The sequence below is a fragment of the Pezoporus flaviventris genome, unplaced genomic scaffold, assembly GCF_033815535.1.
Source record: "Pezoporus flaviventris isolate CSIRO_AGI_PZ_B2104156 unplaced genomic scaffold, CSIRO_AGI_Pfla_v1 ptg000002l, whole genome shotgun sequence".
Taxonomy (NCBI): Eukaryota; Metazoa; Chordata; class Aves; order Psittaciformes; family Psittacidae; genus Pezoporus; species Pezoporus flaviventris.
Window position 1 is genome coordinate 74477104 of NW_026892550.1, and position 18842 is coordinate 74495945.

At 41.4% G+C, this 18842-nt stretch overlaps 1 protein-coding gene across 1 annotated transcript in view; it reads right to left on the reverse strand.

Moving 5' to 3' along the window:
* Window positions 1-2005: 2005 nt before the first annotated feature.
* Window positions 2006-18842, reverse strand: part of BMP2K (BMP2 inducible kinase) — a 46528-nt gene continuing 29691 nt past the window's right edge. The window contains exons 14-15 of the mRNA XM_061463851.1: window positions 17004-17161; window positions 2006-3470 (exon numbers count right to left, since the gene is read on the reverse strand). Of these exons, the coding sequence (XP_061319835.1) occupies window positions 2041-3470; window positions 17004-17161 (1588 nt within the window). The 3' untranslated portion in view covers window positions 2006-2040. The remainder of the gene's footprint in view (window positions 3471-17003; window positions 17162-18842) is intronic.

The window sequence follows — 18842 nt, forward strand, 5'->3', positions numbered from 1 at the left end:
CCTAGGACACTCCTGTGCAAATGGAGTTGAAATATTTCTACTCCTAACCTCTTAAGAGCTTAACTTCTAAGCCTGAACAAGGCAGCCTTCAAGCACAGCTGAAATATTTCATATCAACCCTGTGAGAACACAAAACCAAGGATGATGAAGGTAATGAAGACCTACAGATACAGACGAGATACCTTCCAATTCCAGGATCAGAGGAAGCAATCTCACATATATTCAAGGGAGCATTTTAAGAAACCAACCCCCAAAGGAGACAAATGACTTGCTCCTATGTGTTGTTTTCAACAAATATTGTCAGGGATCTACCCCTACCATCACACATCTCAGGACACCTGGATAACTCACAGGAGACTCTCTAGAAAAATCAAGTACAACCCTAAATATTTCACTGTGAAAGGCAGGGTGGGGGATGACATGGGAATGCACTACCACAAACACTTATGTCCTCTGTATATAAACATCCAGTTATCCACTCATCAGCATTCAGCGGAGCAGGACATAAAGTTGAGTCGAGCAGAGGAACCATCTCCTTCCACTTCCTCCGTAGAACTGCCATGGAATAAAGGCAGACAAATGGACTGTTCGAGTCACACGTGCTTGGCACAACTTGCAGGGCAGCAGAGAAAAAGCCATTGCTGTGCTACACACAGCACCCACTTCAACAGCATGGTAACAACTTGTCCTCAACAGGGCTGTTCACATCACCTTCCCCTCACCTATGGGTAACACATGCTCCCAGCACCAGGTGTCTGGTGAAGCAGGATGGGGTCCTGCCTGTAAGGCTTTGTGGTGTGAAATGCAGTGCACTGGTCCAGCTGCCTCCTGTTTCTGCTCCCAGAGTTGGGGGCAGAGAGTTTCTTCAAAGCTCAGTGCATTTAGCAAAACTTTCTTAGAAAACATGCTTAAGTTCAGCAACAGATTCATTAGAACTTAAAAGAAATTAGTCCTTTCATAAAATTGTTTTAAAAAAGCCAACTGATTTGAACCAATACACGTCTTCTTGGCAATAAAAATCTGAGAGGAAAAGGTGTTTTCAGACACAAATCCGAATTTGTAATCAAATCTGATGGTTGCATCTCACAACTGTACAAGTCATCTGATAAAGTCCGTATGTGCCAAATGACGTCCGGTGTATACCAGCCTCAGCACACTGAGTAGTCTCCAAAATGCTGCAAACACTGGCTGCATCCCTGCTGATTTACTCCCCTACATTCAGGCTTTTCATCTCACAAAGAGATATTCTCTGTATCTTCAGTTTTAACTCTACACTTCCAGTTGGCTATTTTACATTAACAGCACTTAACTGTAAAATACAAATAAAAATTGAACATCTAGGCACAGGAAAAAAAAAATCTGCCTTTCATCTCTGCAGCTGCATAGGTGTTTGCTAGGGCCTGAGCCATAGCCATGCTCTGGAACTCTGGGCCACAGGCCCTTGAGGACGTGACTTCTTGATTTTCATGATTAATAAAGCTAGTTTTCTTTTAAGAATCGGAGACTTGACTGCTTCCAGGAAATCAAGCTGGATTTTGGTTCTCAGGTCTACTGCGACCAAGACGTGAAGCACCACAGTGGTAACCTACCTGTACATACAGAAAAGGTTGGTTGTGTGATCTCTGCCTGACCCCTTCCCTCCACCCCAGCATATCACAGAGGATTGAAAAGGCAACACAAAAGTGCAGAATAACAGTATGTCCCAGGGCCCAGTCACAGACAATGTCTGTCTTATTCATATCCAATTTCTCTTTTCATTCCAGGAGCCATCTGCCACAACAAAATGATGCTCCTGGATCAGTTTTAATTTAAAAAAAAAAAACAAAAACACACACAAAACAAACCACAAAAAAACCAAACAAAAAAAAAAATCTGAATTTGCCATTGTTTCAAGTTTCACTGTACAAGCTGTCCCTGTCTCCTTGAACTTGAACAAACTGTACAACACAGGTCCCTGTAACAGATAAATTACTCCACTAATTAAAACCTCTAGTAAGTAACTCGGAGAGGCAGAGCAGGGGAGAAACCCATTGGAAGCATTTACTGTTTGGAAGGAAATGGAGCTGCTCCAAAGGGATCTAACTCGAGTGCCTGTTGCTGCTGGCTCTGCGCACTCTGCACAACCAGTTCTATGAAGGGTACTGCACCAAAGTCATCTGTTTTCAGCCCCTCACCACCATGAATGGCTCTGTGCAAGGAACTCTGCCTTGGTCTGCCAGCCACTACCACTGCTCCATGATCCCCAGAGCCATCACCAAAACCTTGGTGCTGGGGATGCCGCAGCAAGTCTGGTGGATGGAAGGGTTTGGCTCCGAAAGGATCCAGCAGACTTTCATCTGCCTGCAGAGGGTTGGCTCGATCTTTGCCATCAGTCAATGCAACACTGATGTTCTCTTTGGAGTCTGAGATGGTCAGGAATTCATTGCTGCTCTGCGAGTCCCTGCGACCAGCTTTCTTGTGCCTGCGAGCTCTCTCGGGGGTGCGGTAGCTGGGTTTCAGAGCCTTCTTCGTGGTGGTTGGGGTGCCATGGTGCCGCTTCCCATTGTTCTTTGAGACCTCCTGTTTCATTCGCCTTTGGCGGGAAGAAAGTTTCTGCAGGTTACGCTGCTGTTTCATCTTCTGCTGCTGACTCCCTGTGATCTCATCAAAAGGAACCAGCCCAAACAGGTCCTCTCTACTCCCACCAGTCTTGGGGAGAAGGGAAGGCTGAAATGGGGTGCAGCCAAAAATATCAAGGCTCCTTGGAGAGGTGGGAGAGAGCAGAGGCTCAGTTCCTGCCACATGGCCATCTTGCCGAGACACCTTTTTGCTGAAGGGGGCTTTTGTGAAAACATCAAAGTCATCCTGCTCTTGGCTCAGGCTGGGAAAAGCTGCCTGAGAAGAGACATCTTTGTCCATTTCTCTTGCCTGGGGCTGCAGAGTAAAGAAGGGCACTGCCCCAAACACATCAAATTCTTGGCCAGGGCTCACCGGGATTACAGTACTTTGCACCTCAGACAAGGACATATGCATTGAAGTGGGTTCTTTGATTTCACCACTGCTAATACCATCTCTGAACCTACCACTCAGGAACTCTTCCACAGACTTTTGCTTAGTACGACCAGAATCAGAGTCAGAACTTTGCTTTTCTTCCTCCTCTTCCTCCACCTCTTCCTCAGAGTCCATGAGGAGAGGTCGGTGGCCTAAATTCTCCAGTTCTGTATCATTGTCATCATTGAAGTCTCCATTCTCTCCCTGCAACACTTCTTCATCCTCCTGTTCTTCTTCTTCCTCACTGCTCTTGGGAGAAGGAGGATCAGATTCGAAATCACTCTCTGACTCATCGCCACCTTTTGTCACTTGTCCCTCTGCAGTCTTCCTCCCTGGCTGGGGATCTCTAAAAGCATGGCTCGGCTTTCCAGCCTTGGTTGGCATCCCTAAGTTATTTCCTTGATTACCAGCCGAGTTATCAGCTGGTTTTCTAGGGGAACCTGCAGGTCAAAGAGAAACACAAAACACAACTTGAAATACACTCAAAGTCAGTACTTGTTCCACACACTCCACAGCCACACATACAGAGCAAACACCTATTCTGTGCTGAGAGAAATGAGCTAAAACCCATATCTAACATTTCAAACAATAGTGAAAACTATTAAGGTACCTTTTCAAGAGATCCTTCAAGACTGACCCACAGTGCCAAGGTTTTTACCATACAGTCAGGTAAGTGAGGCAATACTGACATACTCAATGCAGCTTCAAACCCTTAGTGACACTGAACCTCCACAATTAGCCCCTTCTAACTTCTAGTGTAGCAATATAAGCAAAAAAAGACAAAAAAAAAGCAAAGACAGAAACAAAAACAAAAACCCTACTGCTTTAACTTCAGTTTGAGAGCAGAGTGTTCTTGTTTGTTTCTGAACAGGATCTGTCAGCCCAGTTTCTCTACAGGAAGGAAATTTATTTATTTTACTCTGACACTTTTATCTCCTTTTTTTTATATACATATAGTAAATAATTATCTGAAAACTAGAGCTAAAAGAACAATTCACTGATGACTTTTGAAGGGTGGTTGACTTAGAAATACTTTGCACCAACTGACAAAACAGTGAGCAAGACCATGCAGAGCATGCTTATGGCACTCAGACTCAGGCAAAACAAGTTCTTCCCTATGTTGCAGCCCTGCACAAAGATATTTTCAGGAGTGTTAACTGTCAGGTTTTTATTTGAAGAGAAGGAAGAAACACTTGGTTTTCGATGGGGAAAGCATATTTGCTCCTGAGATGTATGTTTCTGTAGCACACAGATCACAAGGCAGCCACACAACTTTCTGAAGGCATAACTGAAGAACCAGCTAGGTTGGAAAACACCTTTAAGATCATTAAGTCCAACCTTTGCCCCAGCACTGCCAAGGCCAGTAAACCATGTCACTGAGAGCCTCACCTACACGGTTTGAGAACACTTCCAGGGACAGTGATTCCACCATTCCCTGGGCAGCCTGTTCCAATGCCTGACCACCCTCTCAGTAAAGAAATTGTTCCTAATCTCCAGTCTAAACCTCTCCTGGTGCAGCTTGAGGCCATTTCCTCTTGTCCTACCATTTGTTACTTGGGATAAGAGACCAACCCCACCTCACTACGACCTCCTTTCAGATAGGTGAACAATTAATGCTAGTAACAGCAATGATAATTGACGTCTCTGCACTCAAATTTTCAGTAGTTTCTCTGGATCCTTGAAGCAAGACTGTATTATAGTCACTCCAGGCTGAGTATTATGTGGGCCCCAACCTTCAGCTGGGAACCAGAACAACAGCAAAACCAACTGTATTTCCACAGCCTATGCTTGCCTGACAAGTGCACCAAGTTCATGGTGATCCAGCTAGGAACAGCCACGTACCAACACGCTGCACCAAATGGTACAGTCCGAGTTCTGGGTACTTACTTCTTACACCTCTCCTACCTGACATAAACCTGAGGCAGGGGTTGTTCCTCATTAGAGCAGTTACTAACAAGCTCTGCCCACAGCACAGCACTACACTGCTGACCCTCTCACCTATCCAAAATTAAAACAGCTTGGAAAAACAACTACTGAAATGTAATCCATTCCATGTGTTCATAGGATTGAAAAAGCTGGGAATGGATGTGTACACCAGTTATTTCCCTGAAACAAATCCTCAGCCAGAATCCAGCTCTGACTCTCTTGTTCTTACAACATCCAACATAATTTCTCAAGTCATTTCTGCTTTCACAAGAAAATTAATAGGCAAGTTCCTGGCCAAGTCAGATTATTTCTTTATATGCTCCAGTTTAGACCAGAATACTAGGTTTTACAGGAAGTATTTTTTCCTTTTTTAAAGGAATTAACAGCTGATTTCTTCATCCAGTCACCATTCTGCTCTGTTGCAATTACACTTAAAATAAAAACTGCTCAGCAGTATATTTTATGTATGGATTTAAAAACAAGATGACCAGAATGACTAAAACCATCCAGTGATTAAGGCTTTGAGTTGTTTCTTCTTTGTTTCTGGTGTCAGATTGCTTCTTATCTACTGTAATTTTACACACTACAAATTTGCTTTACCCACTAAATTAGAACCTGGATTATTTGGCTGCTTACTTTAGATTTCCCTAAGGTACAGCCTTCACATTGCACTCTATAACCCTCTAGCTTCCAAACCCTGCTGTTCCCAATATTTACTGAAATGCTAACGTTAACATAAAAGCAATTAGATCTAAAAGGAGAAGAAAAAGGAAGTATTTCTAGGCTAGATGTTAACATTACTTATGCAAAAAGACCCCCAAGCCTTTTCTGTAGGGCCATATCCACAAGTTTGCACTCCCAAGCAATGATTAGACCTTTGTATGTAATACATATGCAGAAAACAAGTTTTGATTATTTTCTTTTAAACAAGAACTGAATTAGAGTATACCTAATAGACCTGACTTCCTAAAAGGTTTAAATATTTTTCAGTTGCTGTCACAGTCATGTTCACTGGAAAACAAACTGCAAAGAACAAGGCAAAACCCCAACTACCAAGAGCTGCTGACTTAACTGAACAAGTGATTCAAGCCACAGGATGTTTAGCTCACAGTAGCAGACCTCTCTGGACAGAACACAGATCAAGCAGGACTTGACAGCACATGTCAAAACCCTTAAAGCGGCTCCCAAAACATACACAATGTACTCATACTGACACAAAAGCCACTGCAACAGGTCTTTATAGACACACCTAGAACTGTCATTACTGACAATATGCAGCAAAAGATTCAGGGAATCAGTCATTCAGACAGCCTAATTTTTAAGGAATCTATATTAGTATCCTGTATTTCCTCTCTTAAGTCTACTACTGTATCTAGGAAACTGGGATGAAGACAGGAACTATTCATTGAGCAATCCCCCTTGCTGGAGATTCCTGTTCTGTAGTAGACACAGAGCCTGTGTATTCGTAAATGTTTGTTCCTACACATGAGAAGAAGTCTTCTCAAGTATCCCCATTCTAAAGCTACTTTGAGATATTGCAAGGATATTGATTTTTCCAGCCACCACATCTCATCCACAATGAATTTGGTTTAGTCCCAGTAACAGGGAGAAAACAGCAGCAAACTGGTATCCAAACAAAACAACACCATCCTGTGCTAAGCTATAGGTTTTAAACCTATGACAATAATTGCCTTTTCCAGACCACCATTCCCCCTCTTCTAAAGAAGTTAGCAAACTACACAAACACAGAGAACACTACAAATAGAAACAATGCTCCAAAAGGAAAAAGGTCTCCAATGACTATTTAATGCTCTGACCAAGTAGATGTCAAAAATGAAGCATTCCGTCAGGTAGATTTCATGCCATCTTCTACACCTTATCAGATGCAGTGCCTGTTTATAGAATCACAGACTGGTGATTTGGGTGGGAAAGGACCTCAAGATCATCTAGTTCCAACCCCCTACCCATGGACAGGGATGCCTCATACTAGACCATGTCACTCAAGGCTCTGTCCAACCTGGCCTTGAACACTGCCATGGATGTATATGTTCAGATACGTATTTATAGAAAAATGCTACAGAATGTTGAGTAACATCTGTTTGTAATGTGCTGTTCAGATTACTACACTTCTAATCAGGTTTATATCCCCTAGGAGACAATTGTTCTTTGCCCAAATGCGAGCCAGGTGGAACATCTTTAATCATATAAGATGATCCCAATCTTCAAGGAAATTTTCTCTTCTGATGTTCTTTTTCGAGACATCCGATTATAAGGGGATGAATTCCCTTAAACAACTGCAGTAATTACATGCCTTCTGCTGGTTCATCATTTTAGGGCATTGGAGGGGGGGTGGCGAGGAGCTTTAAGCTTCCTTGGAATTGGTAACATACTGCCACCATCACTGCACAACAATTTGCCACATGTCAGGCCCAAGGATTACAGACCTGCTGCAACTAAATCTGCACTGTTGTTCTGACAGCAGCCAGAGCAGCAGCTGCTGAATATTGTAGTGGTTAGGCCATTCAAGGCCACATGGCAGCTAAGTCCCTGCTTACCACCTTTATTTTCAAGAACAAAAAGGAGTGAATAAAATAGCTATTGCTTAGATATTCTTTCAAATAATTAGTCTACAGCTTGAAGAGTGTTACACAACAGAAGTGAATGGTGATCACGACTGTCCTAAGATATGAAACAAAGAAAGAAATAATCATTTTGGAGTGACAAAGCACCACTGCCCTAGGCCAAGCCCACACAGATTTTGTCTTCTGATGTGTGAGTAAGTTCGAGTTACTTCTGAAATGCTAGCTAGAAAAGCTTAAGTCTAAAAATTATCTGCCTGAACCAGCATTCAGCAAATAGTATGAATACTTGAAAGCATAGCCAAGGAGAGGTTATGAAATAACATACACAGCATTTTCATTGAGCAGTATTTTCATTCATGTTGATATGAACTTACTTTAATTTTCAAGTTACCTACATCTGGGACATTGTACAACAGCCACATCAAGTTGCAGGTCTGGGCATCTTTTAATAAGCAGCTCTAGTACATAAATACCCAAATTAAACATGAGCTGATGACATGAGCTGGTTTAGTGTTGCACAGGAAAAGGCCTTCAACAAGCCTTTCCATTTCTTCTGTTCTCACGTTTACAGTTTCTTCCTCAATTGTAATGAGTTGTACTTCAGTTAAAGTTCTGTCAGGCAGATTTCATGCCATCTTCTATACCTCATCTGATGCAGAGCCTGTTCACAGAATCACAGACTGGTTCAGGCTGGAAAGGGCCTTACTCCAAAAGTCATGGCACAGAAATTTGCAGCAGTGGTTTGAAACGGAGTTAGAAGCAGTACATGAAAAAGTAACCACATGATTACTTGTCAGCCATGTTTCTTCATGCCAGAAGAACACACTTCCCTGCTCTAACACAGTGAATGCTCACAATCAGCTATTGCAGCAAAGTCCTTTCAAGACCATGTTGTGGCCAAGTCCCCAGCCAGTTTCCATTGTTCTACCACAGTCCATGCAGCTGCCAGTAGCAGATTACATATCACACCACAGAAGTGCTCTTATTCCAAGACAGAAACCAAGATCATATGAAGACACAATCAAATCTTCGAGTGCAGGAAGCCTGGAAGTCCCAAAGAAGCTGCTACAGAACTAAATTTCCTTTTTATCCCCAGTCTCTGCACAGCAAACATGCATGCAGTGACAGGGAAGGGGTTACCTTACCTTCCACTGTTAGAAAAAACAGTGGAAACTATTAGTGTAAGCTAACATAAGATGGCAAAAGGCCACTGAGTACCACCCAGCAAAGTATATTACACTGATGACATTTCCTTCTTCTAATTTGAAAACAGCAGAAAATGTGTCTTCAGAGTTTCTGAAACTCAGTGCTAACAAAGGATGTTACAACACAGATGGTTAACACAAACTTGCATCAAAAGCTTCCATTCCAAAATGCTGACCACAGGAGCCAGTTCTTCCACTGTCACCATCTAGTTTTTCAGGCATTCAAGAAACAGATCTTGTTTTCCACATGTTTGGTTCCTGTCCTCAAGGCTCCACTAACTTGCTACTCAGCTGTGTTTTCTTTTTCCCAATGTGTTTGCAGGGTTACTTTCATTTCTACCAGACTGAGCACTGGAATTCTCTCTCAAGCCAATTTTCATTTCCAGCTATTTCAAGTTCTAAGTCATTACTATTTTCCACATTTACGCATAAAATAGTGTGTATAGCAAGTTTACATGCAGTCCTTGTGAAAACACTTTTATTAGTATATACACCGCAAGTGGCTAACGGTAAGTGCTTCTACACGATCAACTGTTTTCCAATATGAGGAACCCAATAGTGTGCTAATTCATTTCCCACCACTGCCCTCTGCGCATCACATCAAGTGACACAGCTATCATTTCTGGCTTTACAAGAACAGGCACAGACACTGGTCCATCCTTAGTCCATCCAGCTCAAGGTTCTCCTTCCCAGTGACCCTTGCAGCAGCAGTGGCCTGAAATGCCCTCTCCGCTCCACAGGGAAACTCCCAAGGGCTCACCACTTGCAGCATCCCACATTTCTTTCCAGCGATGATAAAAGGTTTCAAACGTCACCCTCTGCATCTCCCTTGCATCACCTTCCTGGAGACAAGTGTAAGAGTTACCTGCTAGCACTTACTTTGCTAGACTACCAGCACTTCATGTGAAGTTAAGTCAAAAGATGATACACCACCTCCTTCTTCTTGCTGCTGTCTCACTCAGATGATAGAAATTAGTTTTGTATTTAACTGCTTTTAGCAGAGAACCCTTAGGCCTAAGAAACAAAATAAGTCCTCTAGATGACTCTAAGCTACACTCCCATAACAACATTTATGAACCCGAGACCCATGCTGCACAGCAAAAATAACCAAAGCAGAAAGACCAGAGTTCCAGCTCCAAGGTTGGTAATACAGTAGAACACTTCTTCAATAGAAACCGTCATCGTTTTAATGAAGCAGAATTTTCTTATTATTATGAATACTCTGGATTGGTAACACCAATCATCACAATTCAAGCAGTCAAGATTCAGTAGAGTTAAACCTGGGTGAGTAATGATAATGCTCTGTTATCTGCATCGTTAGCAAGGAGGTGAAACTTCTGCTCAGACTAGATCAGGACAGGCTCTCACCCAAAGACTGGAATTGTGCTCAAGATATTAAACCTCTGTTCCACTTCCTATTCAGGCACATCCCCCTGACACCCTGAGTAAGGTACACATGCAGCTTACTTCTCAGTTAAATCTTTTATTATCACAAGGAACAAACCAGAAAGAACATATTATACAAAGATGTGAAGTACAAAAAGAAACATTAAATCTTAGGGACATTTGCCAAGTTTGTCCTAGACAGCCTTCAACTAGAAATAAAATATGTCTAAGTCAACACTGCTCCCTTTTTCTTCCTTGTCTTACAACAGCTCATTTCAAGACATTTTGAAGAATTCTGTGGGGAAAACAAACCAGCTTTTAACAGACAGATCTTCAGATTTGAACATTTTTCAAATCTGATTTGGTTGCTAAGTGTAATTCGCTGTTAGCACAATTAAAAATCCCTTCCTTGAAATCAAGCCAGTATGTACACTTAAACTCTAGTTCCAAAGTCAGCAGAAAAAAGGCTATTGAAAACATACCTTTTTTTTCCCCCTCCAGTAAAAGAGCTAACAATTCACAAGCAACTCAACATTTTTCAAGAAGTCTTCTTTTCAGGCATAACTCAATTGGTTTTTTAGCTTGTTTCCTGAAAAGGCATCTCCCCTTGGTTTTTAGTATGTCAAGAATTAAAATTTGGATTCCAAGTAACAAAAATAAAACATGCAACATGCTACAGTGTAGCCATTCATTTACAATATAAACTATATTGTAACTATCTGAAAAACAGCAATGAGCAATAAGACTTAAAGCAAGGAATGAAACCAAATAATCCCATAACACATGGTTATGAATACTCACAACAGGAGACTAAGTCACCATCTCAGATTAATTATAACTATTACTGTTCCTTTGGCATGTAATTTAGGCTCACTTATACAATAAAGCAACCTCTTAATAAAGACTCCTGGGTAAAACCCTTTCAAACTAGAAACTGCACCGACAGAGCAAACATTCTTTCACTTCAGAACTGCTTTCACATTGTACTGAACTACTGAATATCAAGAAGACAAAACGCAAACTTTTCCTTTATGAACAAACAGAAGAAAAGGAGAAACTGGAATGGAGTAACATACTAACTAGAATCAATTCAAGTCTTTCTAACAACAGGAGCAGACACGGATGCAGAGGTATTTTCACAAATTACCTTGCAGAATACAACAGTGTTATCCTATTCACTCTTCACAAGAAGACTTGTGAGCATTAAGCAGCCCTAGTACATGACCTTCAGGAATGCAAGATGAAAGCAAAAGGAAATAGGCTAACTTAGGTTGACCTAAAGTGATTTAAGGCGTGTTATCTGAGCTTTTGAACTTCCACTAGAAGAGTTTTTACGAGTCATGTTAAGGCACCTTTATCACACAAGCACTCTCAGCAAAACTTAGGAAGAGTCTAAGTGGCTCCGTAAGTTACTGAAGTTCCTTCTACCTTTTAACTGTCATGTAGGCTTGAGTCTGCCACAAGTATCAGTCTGCTACAGCTATCAAAAGCAATTACTGAAGTGTCGATCAAGCAAATGTTAAAACTGGCAATGAAACTGCAGGATGAGGCACAGTTGCATGTTCACAGACAACATTCACACACCGTGTTATTTTTACTTCCATCCCTGGCCAAACCAAAGCTGAGCTGAAATACAGTAATAAATCCCCCTCTCCCCTCAAAATATAGATCACAAAATAATTTGTTTAGACTCGATATGGACACAAACTATACATTAAATGCAGCAGAAGCTTTACAGTCTTAGCTTAGCTGGAGAACTGAACTTGAGTTGAAAGCAGACCACAGGGAAATAACAAGATTTGGTCTTGGTAAGTAACTTGCTTTTAGCAAAAGCACTTCTAGCTCTATGCAAGTGATTCATGCTGCACTGGTCCAATGTAAATGCACTGTGCAGACTACCTTGTCTGTACACTGTACATGTACCAGGAGCTGGGGGTGCAGAAGTGGGTTTTTGAGATAATCAACATTATTAAAAAAATATTCAACTCATTTACTGTCATAAGGCAGCATCATTCTTTGGTCATTTAACTGGATGTAAATACTTCAACAGATACATATATATGACTGCATATATATGAGGTAGTGATGTTACAGATGTAACTTGCCTGGGTGAGTAATGAAAGGAACAGAACCAAAGGGATCTTCAGGAGGATTTTTCTGTGGAACAGAATGTGGCTCCACATTCTTATCTGAAGATGCTGTCCTGTCCTGTCCAGGCTGCTGCCTGCCTGTAAAATAAAACAAAAACAAAACAGAACAAAACATAAAATAAAAATGGCAGGTCTTATGCCTATGCAAAAGGTATCTCTCTGTGCTTCTGAGGTTTTGTACCTCTGTGCTTTTGAGGTTTTCAAGTCAAAAGCACTACACTTAGTTCAAACATAGAATCATCCATTTTATCACAGTTTTGGCCAGCCTTTGCCAGAAAAAGAGGAAAGTTGACAACCACAGCAAAACAGCTGGGAATACTTTTTATTAAGCATGTAACATCTGTTAGTAATCAAAACCAATTTGAGTGTCATAATATAGATAAACATAGCATCAGTTTTGTACCGTCTTAAACCCTTAAAACACAATTTTATTTTATTTTCCTTTTATAAAGTGACATACAAAACGTTTTTTAACACAGATATTTGAAGCACTAGGAATGGTAAACACAAGTCTTTCTGTCTAAGGTCAGAATCTAACATCGCTGTCAACTCAAGATCGAGCCCATCCAGCTCAACCACCACACCATAACTCAGGAGGGTCCTGGAACGCCCATCAGCCAACATATTTTGAGACAACATACTGCACCTTCAGCAAACATCCTACGTGCGCTATGCAGAAGACACAGCTTTTCACTTTCCCCCTTTCCCACAGCAAGCTGCTGATCTTCCAAACCATTTGCAGCACAACCTTCTTGACAATTTGCCACTGTGGAGAAGCAGCTCAACTGCACCCTACTGACATATCAAGCTACCTGCATGTCTTCTATCCAGTCCTTCAACACAGAAACCAGTAGGCTTTACTAAGACAACCACCAGGAACTAGACGGCAAGCCCACCTCCCTCAGACAGATGCCTATTAACCCTCTGTACAAAGCCCAGGAGTTTTGGAATTATTCACCATTTTTTCACAGAAAAGTGTTCTGTTCATATTCAAGTGTCCATAAAGTGACTTGACTTTTACCTACCAGTAGACTCTCCAAAGAAATGCAAGTGAGAGTTGTTCTATTGCAGGCATAAAATAGAATCCCAACTGGGCGCTCCTAGCGTAGAGCTTAAGTAGTTGCTCTCACCTCAACATACACATAATGGAATAGGTAGCAACTAACCAACATGAAGATTATCCTGCAGTGACACAGCCATGAGGCCAAGAACACTAGCAGAGATGCACCAACAACTGGTAGCTGGATGTTTTATACAATCAGCTTTGAGCCCTGACAACAGAAAACTGGTGAGTGTCACATCCAAGAGCAGCATTTGTTCCCGATTCTGAAGTCACACTGCACTCTCCCCTCAGGAACAGTTTGGGGTTTTGAGTTGGTTTGGTGGCATTTTATTTTATTTGCGGGTGTGTGTTGCTTTATAAATGCAAACTGAATCAAAGATGCTTTTGCTCTATTATCCTTACTGTCTTGCCTCCAGGGGAAAACCCAGTTGACTGCTGCACAGTTTGCAGGCCAAACTCTGCAACTTTTAAGGGTGCAACAACTACCCTTTGCAGAGTCCATGCAAATGTTGGCATGCAAGACCATGCAAGTTCAAGCTGCCAGATGATGATCAGATCTCCCAGCTTGAACAGCAGGGCCAGGGATAATGGAAAACAAAATGGATTCAAGTGCTAAGCATACAAGAAAAATAAGGCAAAGTGAGTAAACAGAAGGTTTCAGCTCCTCCATGGCAACCAAGTATATACGTAAGAGGATACACTTCCCTCGAAAATAAAATTTAAAAATTGTCAATTCATCAGCTCTAAGGCTATTGGAAAAGGAAGAACCACTTTTTCAGTCTTCTGAGGCACATCATTTGCCCACCTTGTAACAAGATCCACTTCTCTATCAGAGAGTGTTTGAGAGATAGACAGATGGGTCCTCCAGCTTCACACAAGCAGATGTGTAGGAGTGTCAGTATTACTGTATTATGCTCCAGATACCACCTCCTTAAAATAAAAAGCCAAGTTTTCTTCCCCACCTCAGTGAGCAAACACACAAACGCAGCCCAGACTGCTGCCAGAGACACAATCATGCACCGTGTCACACAGCAGACTCTTCTATAGAACAGTGCAGTTATTCAAATCCATGAACAAGGAATCCAGCTGTTTCCATGTAAGTGAGAGGCGCAAGGTTCCTCAGCAGACAGCTCTCAGGACTTTCAGAAGTACAAGCAGCACTTACGCACAAAGAAAGCCTGTTAAGAACCACAGCTCTTCCTTGCACAGATGGCTCAGGTAGCTCCTTCATACTGTACGTACTGCAAAGGAGATGGACTTTGTAGGCTGTGGACCCATAGATGTCCAAGCTTTTAGGCTTTGGACCCATAGATGTCTCTGCTGAGGGACCAAGAGGATTCTGGACCCAACAAGCATCTTTGTGCAATTCAGTGTGAAGGCTGTGCTGTATTTTTGCCCTGGTGAGAAAGGCAACTCATTTTCTTGGCTCCCAACTCTGCAAAGATTATGAAGTGGTTAGAGGAGCTCTTTGTAAGAAATCCATTTCTTCACAATGATGTCGGAATCTCAGCATCATGTGTTGCTTCTGGATCATCCTTAATACAAATGATGACAACAAAACCAAAGAAACAACAGTGTACACAAGAACCAGAAACTCCCATCGTGTAACTCCATATCAAAGCTCTCCACAAAAGCACTCAGTTTTAGAAAGCTTCATTCAACTGAACATTACATTTTACTGCAACTGTCATCTTTTTAATATGAAAATTTCCACAACGTGTAAGAAGGTATTCTGTTCTAGGAATTACCTCCCTTTTTAAAGGCAAAGTGATTAATCAGCACAGCAATATCCATCACTACACACACTATGACATTTAGCTACTAAATGCATGACATCCAACAGTAATGTCAGCCTAACAAAAACTCATGACATCTGGATCCTCTAACAAAGGCTGTGTAGATTTCATTACTCATGTATTACTGTCAGGAACACAACAGCTTTAGAAATATTTGAGATTTAAAAATAGTAATAACTTATGGATAAAGCATCAGCTCAACAATACAAACCAGGCTTTAGGAAGCAGAAAGAAAGGATTAGTGTTTTGAATGCTACTTAGTACCACACAGCATCACAGAAAGACGACTTGCATAATGCTGTACATGAGTTGTAAGGTACAGGACAGCAACCAGGTTTAGTAACAGATTGAAGCATTTATTAAACCTGTATCTCCAATTCTCCTTTCTCTAGATGGCAAAATGATTCACAGTAAACTCAAAAACTGAGTAAAAAAAAATTAACTAGTAGTAAACAAAAGATTTCTCTCATAAGAGATAACCTACATCCAAAGGGAATAAAGCCTCAATCCTTCAAATACATCTGAGGAAACTCCAGGAAGTAGTATACAATTAAAGACAATTTTATAGATATAAGCCTTAATTGTGCAATAAATCCCCCAATTTCATGTTAATCCACCTAAGTTTGAGAAAAGAGCAGTAGACAAAATATACATATTTCTGCAAATTCGTACCTCTTCGGCACAAAAAACAAGTCTCAAAGTCTCTGATGTATGTATTTATGTGTAAACACAACACACACATACTCCAAGATTAAAACTAGCAACACTCCCCCTTCCCTGGATCTCAAGCCAGAAGGCCTAAGAGGCTGGAACTACACCTCATAGTATGCACGACCAAGCCTGCCACCTAGTGTGCTATTGGTCTAGAGAGTCATTTTAAATTTCTGCACTTTCTGTAATCAAGTGACTAAAAAGCCCTAATGCTGGTTATTACTAAGCAAAACTATGCCGTCACATTTATTTTCTGATACAGTATATGAAGTTTATTGTCACATCTGGCTCTTCCATGCATCAAATTACCTTTACTAAGAGCCGAGCCAAAATCATGCCTAAGTAGATTCAGTCTTTTAAAACTCCAGACTATTTTCATACATGCAGTACAAAAACTGGAGAATGGAATTGTAGTAGTAGTTAACTGTTCTTTCCGCTGGAGATTTAGAGACAGCAGTTCCCAGCATTTAGCTTTAAGTTATTCAAGCCTTCTTCAAGTCTAAACACTTGCATGGTTAAAAGATATATGTGGCACTTAGAAAGCATCCAAAATAAGCACGTGTTAAGCAATTAAGAAAAGGAATTAATTTGAAGTAAAAAACATGGAGATAACTGACTTTAAGAGCAAAAAGTTTATTCAACTATTGCCATATCAGAACAATAAAGCAGTCCTTACACTTAGCCACTCATCAAAAAGGACATTACAAAACATTAACATAATGTATTAGATCAATTTTCTTTCAGGCATTTTCAAAGGACAGATCCAAACCACAGAATCTTCTGCTCTGGTTTGAAAGAAAAAAAAAAAGCTGGAAATGAATAAAGCAAGCAGCCAAACTTCTTTTCCTGTTTGACAACATACCTCTGCTGTTAAGAGCTTCTGACAACCAAGGGTGACACAAGCAGTATTTATGAGCTATTACCTTTTCTGCAGTATTTGAATCAGTAACTACTGATTTTAGACTGTGAGTTCCTATTGCACACATTTTCAAAAGGGAAAGGAGAGAGACAGGCCCAACTCTGCCCTCAAATGCTCAGAAAGAATGTTCTGTACACAGCCTGCATGGCCCTTGGCAGGCCCTCGTTGGAAGGGCTGAGCAACTACAGAGCCTTTATTTACTGTGAAGCAAAATAAGCCTTCAAGCGTCCCTTACTTGTTCTTAGCAGGTCAAATTCTCTGTCCAGCAGCTCCTCCTCTGTCAATTTGGAAAAATTGTCCTCTCCAAACGGATTCCAGCCTGACATATCAGGTGGGTTACTGATGCTCTGCTTTGGGTAACTGGCAATTGATTCAGCATCAGGAATACCTGACCTGTAAAGTCAATCATGGAAGCAAATAAAGAGAAACATTATAGGATTATCAGGGTGACAATCTATGACATGTTTCACTATCCCAAAACACTACATACAGGTAAAACATACGCATTTAACAGCTTAGCCCAAAAGCATCTGAAAGCTAATTTAAGAGCAAAAAGATGCTTGAAATGTGGTTTGATCATATCATTTCTGTACACAACCCTTGGACTTTTACCTTCTACTCTATTAATTGTAGCTAAAGCACAGAATCCTTCATCAAGGTGACATGCAAGGGCAAAAACTGTATTTCACCTGTGGTCATTTCTCTATTGCCATGGGAGACTGCCCTTGTGTGCCTCAGAAAAGCCTACTAAGTTTTAAGTAGCTCTCTTCATTTTAAAATTACTTTTTTCTTGGCAGACACATTAAGCATCTTTGAATCCCACTTCCATCCAACTGATACAACTAACCAGTTGACATAACAGCTCCTGGTTGTGTTAGCCTTATCTACACGACCAAGGAAATCTTTTTTGACTAGATCAGTTTTTCCTTTCATGTATATTTTAGCAAACTATACCTACCGCTTACCTACTGCTCTGAAGGGGACTAGAAAAGCAGCAATCAACAAGCTCCTGCATGTTAACCAGTTTCTCTGTGTGCCCAGCCAGGTTCTGCAGGCCACAGCTGCAGCCCATCTCCAAAGGAACCATCTCTTCAAGACAAGACAAAGGGGAAGGGGCTTCTTCCTGTCAGCTTGGGTTCTGCTGTCCCAAAGACTACTGGCTCTTGCTACTGTGAGATGGACAACATACAGTGCAACACACTGTACAATGTCAAGGGAAAAGAAACTCATAGCCCCTTCCAAAGGGGCACAGAGCTGTTGGAGAAAGTCCAGAAGAGGATGATCAGGGGCTGGAGCACCTCTCATATGAAGACAGGCTGAGAAAGTTGTGGCTGTTCAGCCTGGAGAAGAGAAGCTGCGTGGAGACCTCAGAGCAGCTTTCCAGTATCTGAAGGGGGCTTGTAAGGATGCCAGGCAAGGACTCTTCATCAGGGAATGTAGCAATAGGACAAGGGGTGATGGGTTTAGAGTGAAACAGGGGAAGTTCAGGTTAGATGTAACAAAGTTCTTTACTGTGAGGGTGGTGAGGCACTGGCACAAACTGCCCAAAGAAGTGGTGAATGCTCCATCTCTGGCAGTGTTTGAGGCCAGGTGGGACAGAGCCTTCAGTAATATGGTCAGTGTGAGGTGTCTGGCCACACCGGGAGGTTGCAACTGGATGACCTTAAGGTCCTTTCCAACCCAAACCATTCTACAATTCTAAGATAGGAAATCATATTTCTTGTTTGCAAGATCAATTTTATACATTGCAAACCATTGCTAACTCAGTCATTGACTTGAAACTGAACATAAGGGTCAAAATCTTCAGCAAAAAAACACAGAAGAGCAACTGGAAATACACACATTTACTGCCAGACTGGAACAGAATCCCTTTCAGAAGTCAGTTTTGCCCAAAGTACTCTGGCAATTGACCTGACCAAAGTACAGCTGGTAGGTCTCAAATATGGGCATCGAAGTGCAGGACAACACTCTCTGCTAAGAATTAGACTGCATAATTGGTGAGATGAAGCCAAAGTGGTCACAGTGATACATATTATATCAACCCAGCCTACAGCAGGAAAAAAACTTGCCTTTT